Raw genomic sequence first — 13,501 nt, 5'->3', positions numbered from 1 at the left:
AACTTTTCTGGCTTGGGGACTCCTTGAGATTATGGATAAAAGGATGGATTCCAGGGTTAATTCCCTAGAGCTCTGTTAATGTGCGGCCAGCTATGTTCGCGGCCAAGGCACACCCCTCCGGTCAGAACATTTTCTTTACGCAAACCCTTTTTAATCCCAAGGTTCTACATCTGCAACGTGATCCTGTGTGGCACTGGTGTGATACATCTTCAAGGTAGCTATTGCTGGGAGGAGTGAGCTTTGTAGAAATAACAAAATCTGAAGATAAATGTGTTCATTATGGTTAACCCTAATCCTTACCGAATAAGATACTTTTGATAGATGCCATGATTTTTCTGTTGGCCCATTAAAATGCTCCATAGACAATTTGGACTTTCTGCCATTACTGTAGAATACAATTGGGTGCAATACACTACCATGATACCGGTCCTTCCCAGTGGCTTTCCATGGATGGGGACAAAACCACAAGTTTGAAATACCATTACTCCGTTAAAATATGTCTTATATTAACTTGTTGCAGTTCTAGGTTTTTTGATACAGAGACGAGGTAGTGGGATGGCTGGCATATAAAGCCTTTGAGGCAAAGAAGTTCTCAAAGTTTAATCCTGCTCCGACACAGGCCCTTCGCTGCCAGGAAATTGATGGGGCTATGGCTAACCGCATTTAAAAAAAACTGTGTTGTGGTTGCAAGTTGATAGACCTCTATTCCTGCTAACTCCACACTACAAGTCGGTTTATTAATACACAGAAATAAGCTCCCATTCAGCTCACAGAAAGCACAACTACCATAAGAAAGGGTCGCTCTGGTCTCTAGTAAACTGCCATTGAGGTTATACACTTTACTGAAACAGTGCATGGATATACTGTTGCAATAGCTCTGCATAACCAACTCTTGTACTTTGATGTGAAACTTGTATTTCTTGAAACTTAACATACAAAGAATAAGTGCCATAAATAGATGTTCACTAACTTGTATCCCTTTGACTTCAATAACTACCTCAAGCCTCATCTCAATCCCTGAATGCATTTCTGTGGAAGGAAGTTTAGAGTTTCAAGTTGACTGTTACAGCACTGCGAGAAAGTCACCAAACATTAATAAACTGCTATTTCTTATTTTAGTAATTTGTGCCAATAAATGTGAACTCTAATATGTAATGCTTTGACATTCATACATATCATGAACAACATACTCCTGACTCCTCCTACTCCATTTCATAACCTTTAAATGAAATGCAACAAACCCACCATCTCGGAACACTACATATCAAATCTCAAATAGTTAAAAAAAAAAAATTAAAAATTACACCAAGCAGTACAACTTTCAGAAATATTTCTTTATATTCCCACGCCTTTCAGTGGAATTCCAAAAGGAAGCCAAGTAATTTTGCGAATGGAATCCAAGATCAGTGTAACAAGGTTCTGACTACAGTAACACTGTGCCACTGTTACCCATCGAACAAGCTGTGGTCTACGAGGGAAGTTAAATCCAGATATAACAATGGCCACTGCATCTTCATACTATATAAAGTTCCAACCTGTAAGCAATACCTTCAGCCCCTCTTCCTGACAAGTTCTTCCCATCCGATGTGCTGTATACTTTACCTGAGCACCCATAGTCAATCATGTAGGGGAACTTTGTGCATTACAAAAATATTTCAATGTCACATTCTCACCATTTTCAAAAAATGATCTTGTACATTTCTTTTTTACATTAAAAAGGTCTGTTGCATTTTAGATTCTTAAATGATGTGGAATATTTTACTCACTATGTATACTATCATGTCCACTTTTTCACCACCATTTCACTTTTTTTTTTAAATAGAAATTCTCCTACTTTCAAGTCATTTGAAGAAACAGTTGAAACTTTAAAGGTAAGTATCAGACCATTGCAGCTTTTCAGTGGCTAGTGGATAATGTCAAAAGCTTTTTTAATTAATTTTGCTCCTCATATGTTCAGCATTTATGACTACTTCTTCGCCTCGACTTGTACCATAAACCATATTTCGAGCTACTTAAAATAAATCACGTCAGCTGTAGTGTAAAACTGACGAATAGTTGCTGTTCATGCAGTCATCTCTGACTCTGTTGACCTATTTTCAACTTGGTGAGATCCCTTGATTTTCTCATAACCTTTATTTTACCCTGAGAGAAATCCTCTGTTACTGGCATGTGTACTTGTAGATACACATGCTGTACATTCTCTTGCCATCTAGTGTAGGGCTCAGACATGCGCAAGTTGTTTTTCTTTAAAGAAGTCTTTTCGAGTCACGAGGTATAGTGACCACCTATTGCTGATAATGCACATGGGCATCCGCTCGATTTGTCAGATTGTTTTTTTTTTCCTCCGCTGTCTGGTTCAGACATGTCCCTCTGATCTCCGGTTTGACGCCCTGTGGTGATCTCATAGGGCCTGCTTGAATCAGTTTCTCATCGAAAGAGATTACAATTGTGTGTCTGGTTTCACCCATCCCGTACCCCCTTAGACTCAGTTCCACCGTTTGGGAAATTTTCACAACCCGTTTGAGGCCTGGCTGCTTCAGGCCTCCATCACTTCCTTGATGCATAAGAATGTCCCAGTGATAGAAATAACTCACTTTGGTTTTTCCTCAAGTGTCGCTTGAAATATCCAAGGACAGACCTCCACCAAGTCTGTAACCTCTGTTTGTCCCTCGATCACCAGGAGGACTCAAAGTAGAGTTTCATGTTTTGTCTGTTGACCTCTAGGTACTCTGTGTAAATGGACTCAAAGTGCGCCTTGCCTTCCGCAACCACAAAAACGAACTGAATCTGCCAAGCCCAATGGCGTGCCATCAATAGGCAACACCCCGACCTTTTTGGGGACTAAGACCTTGAGGGTGACCAGCTGGCCGTAGCCTCCTGTGCCGAGATAGAGCTGTCGCTGGTCGAGAGTTCTATTTCGGACGCCAAGTAGGAAAGCAACCACTAGTGCAACACCTGATAAAAATGGTCACAGTGAGTGCTACCCTCCCACAGACTGCTCCTCAACATCACTCGCACTCCTGGGAGGTTAGAGCTTTGAGCTCACAGGCCACTCATGAGGCCTCCGATCTGTGTAGAGGGATCAGACTTGAAGCCTGTCCACCCTTTGGGGTCAAAGACCTCTTCCAAGCCTCACCTGTCCACCTCGACCACGTGATTGGCTCTGGCCTTGAAGTCTAGAAGACTTGCTTGAGGCCCGCCTCAGAGCCGAAGGCCTCAAATCTGAAACCCAGCTTGGCACTGCAGGGGCATCAAAAAACCTTGGCTCCGAAAAGACTGATATCCACGCCTGCCTCCACTGTTACTTCCAAGGATTTTGACCAGCCGATCCTCCAGCGCCTCTGAGGAACACGGCGTCAGGCAGCAGCATATCCACATCCTGCCTGGCACTGGTCTGATTCTAGCCAAGCCTCCAGACGAACCTAAGGACCCTGTCCCTCTAAAGAGGAAATTGACTTTCGAAGAAGCCGTAAACCCGCCTTTGAAGCTGACGCTCAAAAAGGTATGGCTCCATAAGGGCACCTTTCTACCACCTCCATTGCCTCCTCCAGTTGCTTCTCCTCCTCTTCTGCCTCCTGTACCGCTCCCCACTCGGCCCTCCTTTCCACTACTACCTGTGGACCCTATGCCACATTCACATCAGGACTCTTTTCCTTCTGGAAGGGCAGTTGGGGGAGGGAGTCCAAGGTCTCCCTTCGCCATTTATAACCCGCCATACGACACACATCCTCATGATGACCCTCGTAATGACCATAACATGAATCCCCCCAGCTGACACTGATCCAGACCTCTATCAGGCCACGTGTTTACCCCCAGATGACAACACTTCATACCATAAGGTTCTCCACTGTGCAGTCACCTTTCACAGGGTCGAGATGCACAAGCAGCCTGAGGAGAAGAATTTTCTTATGCAGACCCTCTCCACAAATGGGTTGATTCAACGTCTGAGTATAATTAAGGGTATGCTTATGCTGGCTCAGGACGTCTTCAATGAATCCGTGAAAGCACTCTAAGGATTGACAAGAAATATAAGGCATCCACCTCTGACTCACCTTACATCAAGGGACAAATACCACCGACTCATTGCTTGTACATAAATAACTAAAGTGTGCTAACTCCCAGGGCACAGGAGATGTTCCCTCTCCAGACTGAGAGCAAAAAGATTGATGCGCAAACAAACATTTTGCTGCCCAGTCTGCCACACATTGGTGGATCACCAGTTCAGTAGGCCTGTTCTCTCGTTGAGACCGGGCCCACTCGGATGAGATGGAGGACTTGATCCAGCACAGCACCTCCCTGGCCAATATCTTATCTTATCTTAAGGGAAACTTGTATAGTGCTCTGTCACCATACGTTTCCTGGCGCTGGGTGGTACTGAGAGATGTAGAGGAGGGGAGCTAGCCAGACTGTGTGAAGAGGTTGGTTTTGAGACGTTTTCTGAATTCCAGCAAAGACAAGGAAGATTTGAGCAATAACGGCAACTGGTTCCAAAATTTGGGAGCTAGATGAGCAAATCTACAGCCACCATATTTTTTTAGTTTAATTGGGACTGCAGGGGTCACTAAGGATCTTAGAAAGACGGGAGACGTACCATTCACAGCTTTGTAGGTCAGGCAGCCGATCTTGAATGCGGCTCTGTTCGACCGGCAGCCAGTGGAGTTTGCGAAGCAGTGGTTTTGCAGACTGCCACTAAAAAATGGGGTCAGGATTTGATGGCGGAAGGGAAAATCACTTCCAACAACATCAGATGTGCTTTGGACGCAGCAGACACAGCTGTAAGAGGCATCAATACTAGTGTCCTCCTTTGCAGGCACACCTTGCTATGCGTGTCTGATTTCAAACTGCAGTTGCAACAATGTATCCTCAACTTGTCTTTCTATGGTGAACACCTGAATGCAAGTTGATTAGATGTTGGAAAAAATTAAGGTGGACAAAGAGACAGCCAAGGCCATGGGTGCCTTGCAAATACCATCTGCTTGTGGCTTTTTTGGCCACACACAATTTCGTGCAGTGGGCCAAACCACCACCCTTGAAACATCCTTTATACAGACAACAGCAGCAACAAACACCCTCTCGGAGTTACTAGAGAGGAGGTAACAAGGGCAACAACAGCTATGGCAGAGGAAAAGGTGCAGCCCCCAAAACGTCTGCACCTGTCAAGCAGTGATTCTCTTACCCTTCCCCCTGACCATCTAACACCTGTCTGGGGACAATTGCAGAGGTTTCTGCCCCGCCGGGTCGAGAGGACCATGGGCCAGTGGGGTATAGATATCAAAGCAGAGGTATACTGTTTAGAGCTCACACAAACACCACCCAACATTTACCCCTCTGTGCCCCCTTCCAGTCCCCCCACTGACACTCTCCCCTGAACATTAGAGTTTATTCGAAGAACAGATGTATGCATAGATCCCTTGCAGCCCCAGCACAGTGGCAAGTGAGAGGGTACACTCCTTATACTGCTTGACTATCAAGGATAATCCTCTACTACAGTAAGGTACCTTCATGACCGCCCTCCACCTGAACAAGGCCTACTTTTCACCTACCAATCCACCCTGTGCATCAAAGGTTCCTGCGCTTTGTGATGAGTGGTCAGCATTGTTAATTCAATTGCTGCCCTTTGGATTAACCACAACTCCTAGGGTGTTTACAAAGTGTCTTGCACTGGTAGCCGCCCACATCAGAAGGAGCGGCGTCCATGTCTTTCCTTACCTGGACGATTGACTGATCAAGAGTGCCACACAGCAACAATGCCTAGCACACACACATGCTACCTGACATCTCTTGCACAGCCTAGGCTTCACCATCAATGCAACCAAATCCCACATTCAACCCATGCAAGTACAACCCTTCCTCTGGCCATACTTGACTCTAAAGTAGCGAAAGCAATCCCCAGTGCAGCAAGGTTACAAGCATTACAAACGCTGCTACATCATTTTCATCCAGATTGCCTGGTAACGGTCAGGAAGGTCTTGCGTCAGGTAGGTCTAGCGGCACAATGGTCCCAGGCGGGGGTTCAGTTGGAGAATCTAATGTTGATCTGGGACTTCACTCCTCGCTCTCTGCTGTGGTGGAATGCCTGTTACAAGGATGACCCTTTCTAGAGCTTGTTCAGCAAACGGATGCCTCACTCACAGGTTGGAGCGTTGACTTGCAAGAACTGACTGTGTAAGGTGTGCGTGCACAAAACAATGGGATCTCCACATCAGCCAAATGGAATTGTCAGCAATCCAGCTAGCCCTCAAGGCGTCGCTTCCTCTCATTTAGTACAAGGTAATTCTAGTCCGGACAGAACACAATTGCTGTGTTTTACTTACAGAAACAGGGCAACCCACACTCCCTGCAGTTGTTTGTTCTGGCTCCGAGCATTTGGCGTTGGGCGATACATCATGGAGTCAATCTCCTCATACAGAACATACCCACGGTAGACAACAATGTTGCAGAGCTGCTCAGAAGGATGCATCAACAAGTCTGAGTGGGAACTGCACCCCCAAATCCTACTCCCGCCATTGGAGACGCCTACACATAGACCTGTTTGCCACTGGTAAAAATGCAAAATGCTCAAACTTCGTCTTCATGTTACCACATCCGCAATCCATAGGCAAAGCACTATGGATGGAACCTGTCAGGGATATTTGCCTACATGTTTTCCGCCTCTCCCACTTCCATTTGTGGTACGGAACCCGTGGCAAACATTCTTCACTCTAATCTTGGTAGCCCTGACCTTGGCCAGACAGCCCTGGTTCACCACCTTTCTCGACCTCTCTCTAGTGCCTTTCAAGAAGCTGCCCAAACGGCCAGATCTTCTTCCCAAAACTAGGCCCTTCCAGGCATCCCAACACCAAACAGCTCAATCTTGCGATTTGGTCCCTGAAGTCCTAGGATTTGGGGTTCTATCGACCTTCTTAATATATGACCATTCTTAAAGAAACACGCAGGCCAACAACAAGAGCCGGTTATGCAGCCACGTGGAAATGGTTTGTGCATTATTGTCTCCCTAAATACATTGATCCTCTCAAAGCAACAGCGTTGCTTGTACTTCTATCAGATTCCACTTGGCTGCTGTGGCTGCTTATCCCCAAAACAGAGAACACATTTCACTTTTCGGGGTGCCGGTTGTCAATGCCTTCATGGAAGGGCTCAAAAGGAATATTCCACCATGGGTGCCACCTGCTCCTGTGTGGAAACTTAAGATTGTTCTCACTAGGACAATGGGTTCTCCTTTTAAACCACTGCACTCTTGTCCCCTACAGTTTTCTTCCTGAAAGGTGGCTTTTCTGGTAGCCATCACTTCTCTCATGCGTGTTAGTGAGTTACAGGCGTTTTCCCTGGAAGAACCTTTTTTCCAAGTACACCATAACAGGGTAGTTCTCAGAACAAATACCAAATTCTTACCTAAGGTGATCTGTAGCTTCCACCTCAATCAAACCATAGAACTTCCAGTGTATATCCTGCACCCAGAATTAGTAGCAGAACAAGCTCTTCACACATTAGATGTCAGAGCGCTTATGGATTATGGTGACATGGCAAAGCCCTTCTGTAAGACACAGCAACTTTTTGTCTCTTTCTCAAACCATGCAAAGAGTATGCTCTCTTTAAAGCAGGTATAGTATGTTGGCTGGTCAGATGTACGCAGCACTGTTTATACTAAAGCCAAATGATCTTTGCTTGCCCCCCCCCAAACCTCACCTACAAAAAACGCGCTGGTTTAGCTTTTCTGGACATTATTGCTATAGTCGACATCTGCAAGGCAGCTATGTGGTGTTTTTACAAAATATTACTTTGTGGATATTTAAGCTCATCAACAAGCTAATATTGGTCAGGCTGTTCATTGCACCCTTTTCCAATCTTCTGCAACATCCTAGGCTAGCCATCACTTCTGAGAGGGCTGCTTTATCGTCTTTATCGTCTATGCACAGCATGTGTATCTACACTTACACATGCCACAAATTGAATGTTACTTACCCTGGAAGCATCTGTCTGTGACATGTAGTGGTCTAGATTCATGTGCCCTTTTCCCCAGACACCTACAGGTGTTGCAGACAATTTTGTTTTCTTTCACCTTTCATCCGTAATCTTTCCTTCGATCAGTTTGACATTTGAGACACTAAACATGTTGATCATTTGAGAGCAGGGCTCTTACCACTAGACACTTCACAACTAGTTTTGGCCCCTCTCCACCTTTTAATTAGGCAGTTTACCTTCAGAATAAAGTTTGGACAGACTAACTGACCTATTTTAACTCACATTTCCCTTACATCTACACACACTAGGCCGCTCACCCCCACTGCACCCACCGGCAGGAACGAAAGATCCCTGATAAAGAGCCCTGGTTCCGGGTGCCCGTCCGGTATTGCAGCGCCGACCTGACGAGGGGCAGGCTCAAATGATGAAGCCTGACACCTAGCTTGCTGGGTGTGTGAGAGCCCTAGTTCCAACAAGGAGAATTCCCTCTCCTTCCCTCACACATTAGTGGTCCTCTAGTGACCTTACAACATTTTCATGCTCCAAACCTCTCGAACCTACTAACACAGAGGAACTCCGTACCCATCTTGCAACACTACTTGAACCCTTTCTCATATTCTCACGTCTAAATTGTCTAGTAACACTTTATCTGTTAATTTCAAAATTTGTTAATGATTTTCATGCAAGTTTAATCTGAGCAGGTTTTATTTACGGAAAACCCTGTTCCATCAGTTCTTCTTTAGCCATGCATGACAGCTTTCCAAATGAAGTATTCCGCAGGTCCTGTGGCCTCCAGTGGTTGAGATGCACGTTCTTTTGCACTCTGCTTTCCCTCTTTTTCCATTGTTCCCATGTATGTCGTTGCCACTCAATACCCTTCTACCAAAGTGTTTCCACTTTAATTCTCGCTGTTCTTTTTGTACTCCTGGGGTTGACCTCTTTGCTCTTCTGGTATGACGAATCTGTTCACTAAAAACATCAGTGGTACATGAATCGCATGATGCACAAAAGAAGGATATAGGAGGGAGGGCGAACGAGGCACGAGTTACTCTGAGTCTTCTTTGTTTGCCCTAGTCTGACTGCTCACCAGCTGAACGACCCTCCGTCTGCCACTGATTCAGCACAGACCTCTCTGGTTTGCTGTGTCTCTCTGCACCGTTATCCTTTTTGGCCCTCTATCTCTACTGTCTGAGACCCTGAGCACTGATGCATTCAAGGTGGCTGTTGTCATTTTAACTACAGTTGGGTGTTGGGGAGAGAATGTTTTGTTTCAAAATCTCGTGGGTTCAGCCCTCAGAGTAAGACCTCAGAGGAACAGCAGTGGCACGACTACTTCTCTGTGCTTCCACCAGTTTACAGAACCTGGAGGTGGAGGGGCAGAACCAAGGCAGTCCTTGTTCAATTAAAGAAAACCAGCTCTGTGATGGTCATGCCCTTTGGTTTTTTTTTTGGTTTTTTTAGAGGAAGGAGGTCTCGTTCCATTAAGCCCTCACTATGATCACAAACAAAAAGAGGAATTAAAGAAAGAAAATAAAGAAAAAACAGCAGAAAACTTGTTGGTGCATAACATGCAAAAGTAATTACACTTCTCTCACTTTGCCCATCATAATGACTTGGGAGTGGTCAACATCGAGCCTACCTGACCTGCTCAGAAAGGAAAGGTTCAGACTACCACCCGACCTTGCGCAAGAGCTGGGCTGCTACATAGAGTGTGCAGAAAGAGGACTGGAAGGGAATGTTTGATTCCTTCGCCGACTTCCTACTCCTTGATCTTCATACAGACCAGGTGCTGTCTGTAGCCTCCTACAAAGAAAAACAGGCAGGCCTTACCTTGTGACATTGGCCGAACTGTGATCACGAGTCTCCTTTCCCACTCATAGATCCTGCCTCCTCTCCTGCACACCTGTGCTGCGATGTAGCAATGCGTAGTGTACAGCTGTGGTGGGGGGCGCGTTATTTTTTTTAAATAAAATGGTTACCAGGACAGCTTACAACTGCACCAATACCTGTTAATAATTTCCATTTTCCCTTCTGCCTCACCCAGAGGTCTAGCATCTGCCCAGGTCTAATAAGGACACTTACCCTAATGTTCTGTTCATTCTGAATGAGACCCTGGATACAGATCCAGCATACACTCTTTAATGTATAAAGTTTCCCATCTCCCCAGCCTTGGCCAAGGTGGGAGCATGGGAAGGAGGCACAAACAAACTCTGACCAATGGGAAGGAAGGAAAATGTGACAGCCCCCCCCCGGTCCACCTTTGCAAGGGAACAGCAAAGTTCCCTGTGGAACGTCACTCACATGTGCTTGCAGTGGGTGTTGTGACATAAGAAGTGAAAGAGAATAGGAATAATGTAACCTAAGATATTGCAGTCTCACCAGTACCTACATCTTTTCCACTAATGATGAGGATGTCGTCGTTGGTGGATCTTTCCAACAGGGCATTGGCGCTGTGCTAACACCGTCTCTGTCCAATATGAATGATGGGCTCTCTCAGAATCTTATGAGTACTGATTTCAGCCTCTTCCAGGCTGACCTATGTCTGACCTGAAGTGTTTAGAAGGTTATTTGTTTCTAAATGGGACTATGATTGTAAGTAGTGCTCCTTCTACCATTTTCATGGACTGCTTGAAATTGGCTAACGGGTTCCCATATTAATGCAGCCCTGGCAAAGCTTGTTCAAAACTGACATTAACATGTCTGGTTTTGGTTCAGAAGGATCACCTTGATCCAGTGAGGACGTAATGATTGCCCTGAAATACCAGAAACCGCTTCTGTTTTCTTCTAAAAGCAGGGTGTGGACCTCGTGTGGAAACTGAATGTTTACATTAGGCAGAGATCTTTTCAAATATTTTTAATGCGCCTGGTGTGCTGGGGCACCTCTTATCATTGTGGGGAAATTTGCATTGTTGCTGCTTTTGACCTTCAGTTTTTCTGCAATAATAGACAATTATGAGCTCAACGTGTCCAGGTTGATAAGGACTTGTCCGGTCAAGGCACCAGTTGCACTGCCTTTGGGAACTCAGGATGATTGTATTTATTCCAGGTGGATTTTGTTATGTAATTGAACGTAAATATGTGCCTGCTGAAAATGTTAGTTTGTATAGTATGCGTTCAATGAGTACATATTACAGTTTTATTTTTTATTTTATTGCTATGCTTTTCTTAAGCTATTTATTTGGTGTTGCTTCTCTAGAATCCGCCCTTGGTGAACCCACCCTGTAATTATTCACACCAAGTAACCCTTTTCCTGCGTGATATTTGATTTCTGATGATGTCACTTTTTGTTGTTTAATGTCCTTGTAGACTAAAGTTGGGGGAACCAAACCTGCTGGTGGAGATTTCGGGGAGGTGTTGAACTCTGCTGCCAACGCCAGTGCCAAGGAGCCTCTCACAGAGTACAGCGAAGAGAACCAGTGAAACGCCTCCCGCCCCGCTCTACCCAGTGCTACAAAGAAGTGCAGAAATACCCGCCGCCATCTTTACCTTAGTATTCCGCTTAAAATATTTTATCTTGGTTAAGATAGTCTGCTGGTTAAATGGAATTCCATTTCAAAGGTGTATTCATTTGTTCCTGAATATATTTGTGGAAAGTTATTTTCTATATGTTTCGGATAGTTTTCCAGATTAGACTCTTTTCGCTGTGCTGAACGTCTTACACAAGCTTGTGGAAAGGAAAAGCAAAAGAAAAATGAAAGGACCCATGTATTTATGTACTTTGTAGCATTTGTAAATTGATTATTTTCCACTTTCTTCTTTGCTTGTAAAACTTTCAGCATTTTATTGTCTTTAAAATGGCTGCTGTGCTTTTATTGCCCTGCTGAATAATCTATACCAACAGCAACTACAGTATTCCTGAAACCAAGAGAGCTGTTACATCATTATCCTATATGTGCCTCATAATATTTCACGGTTGTAACTTCCAGAAATGAGCTAAGAACAGGGAGGAAATACACTGAAGGGAATTCATATTCCTAAAAGCTTTTTAGAAGCAGCCTGCTCCATGTCTTACAGAATCTGGATCGAGGTTTCTTGGATGGACTGATCTGTAAACCTTCACTCACGGATGGAGTGCCTCCACAATTTTACAAGAATCTGGGCATCGTTGTGAGAGTTATTTGAATTAACTTAATATTTTCTCATGTGCATACTACTTCAGTGTTGTGTGTTGGTAGACTACTGACTTTTCTTTCTCAATTGGGGTTCTACAGAGATTGCAAATTGTTTTAATGTTTTTCTACAGTGTTGGGGGTGGTGCTAGTAATAGCGTGTGGTGAATTTGGGTTGTGCTGGGACACAGGGGTAGGGCGAGGTCCGTACACCCTAAAATCAGATAGGCGCATCCTCCTTTGCTCCGCATGCCCCGGCTGAGCCCCTTGGCAGGCATTCTCCCACTGAGCCAAAGAGTCATGCTTGGCTGTCCAGAGAAGAAATTCCAGTCATATTGGGAGGTGGCCACCGCCCTGTAATCCTTACTAGACCCTGTCCTGTGGTGTTGCGTAACCACAAAGGACTGGTTTCATGTAAGCTGAATTCAGCTTTTTTGTGAGTTATCTATTTGGACAATATTGCAGCACAATTGGAACCCAACGTAAAACTAAAAAAATATTAATTTGTCCGCTCATTTTGTAACTGTGGCTTTGTCTGTTTGGGGATGCACCAAGTTTAAACATGGGTACACTTTTGCTGTGAGACTGAACATATATATGCAGGTGGTTTGCAGAACTCGCAGTCTGCCTGAATAGAGAATACTATGTGTTTGGGGGAACGTGATTTACACAAGCTTCATGAATCGTTTTTCTGACTATAAGCACAAACAGTCCTTTTTATGCCCGCAAATGCAAAGTTCACCTTTTGAGCACTTATCAGAGACTTCAGATTTATTTTGTTTTTTATTCAGGTAACATGGCTTCTTTTTCTGCCACTGCGTTTCTTATACCAAGTTTGTCCTTTCTTCGGTTGGAAAGCTACTGTTTAATTAAAAGGCATGTACGCATATATTTTGCCAAGAAAACACATATTAGTTTGTATATGACAAAAGCCAAATTACATTTTTTGCCACATGTTGGTTGTTACAATTTTAGATGGAATTTAAATATAAAGAGCTTTGTTAGAACGTCTGATTTAATACACATACATATATGTCAAAAGCTTCATAAAGTACTTTATTACTATTCCATTTGTTTCCTGTGGTTAATCAACATTTGCACCTTTTCATTTTTGTGTCTGAAAGATCAATCAAACAGGCCAGCTGCTGCAGATCTCCAACTTAACTCTCTTTTACTGGTATGCTGGAGAGTGGCATTCCTGACTTTCGTTGCCCACTAGAAGACCTTCTTTAACAATAGGGTCTTTGTTGACTTCTACATCTCCTGCTCATTTGAAATGCTGAAACATGTCCGAGTTGCCGCCCTGCCTTGGTGATTGACGAGCAACACTCCGGAGAGACCTACCTCAGTCACTATAGTTCCATCACGCCGTGGTACCTGGAGACCCATCCCCTCTACTGCCTATGTGTCCCTTCTAACGCTATAGTGCC

General features: G+C 44.4%; 1 protein-coding gene across 3 annotated transcripts in view; it reads left to right on the top strand.

Moving 5' to 3' along the window:
* Nucleotides 1-13,139, top strand: part of TPD52 (tumor protein D52) — a 374,408-nt gene extending 361,269 nt beyond the window's left edge. For 2 of the 3 annotated variants that reach the window (XM_086965920.1, XM_086965918.1), the window contains exons 5-6: nucleotides 1,823-1,871; nucleotides 11,269-13,139. In XM_086965920.1, coding sequence (XP_086822046.1) covers nucleotides 1,823-1,871; nucleotides 11,269-11,382 — 163 coding nt within the window. In that variant the 3' untranslated portion in view covers nucleotides 11,383-13,139. The remainder of the gene's footprint in view (nucleotides 1-1,822; nucleotides 1,872-11,268) is intronic. The other variant, XM_086965919.1, reaches the window with a different exon arrangement.
* Nucleotides 13,140-13,501: the final 362 nt, after the last annotated feature.

The sequence above is a fragment of the Lissotriton vulgaris genome, chromosome 4_1 (genome assembly GCF_964263255.1).
Source record: "Lissotriton vulgaris chromosome 4_1, aLisVul1.2, whole genome shotgun sequence".
Classification (NCBI taxonomy): Eukaryota; Metazoa; Chordata; class Amphibia; order Caudata; family Salamandridae; genus Lissotriton; species Lissotriton vulgaris.
Note: the sequence above shows the minus strand (reverse complement) of the source record. Positions and strands in the feature narration are given on the sequence as shown.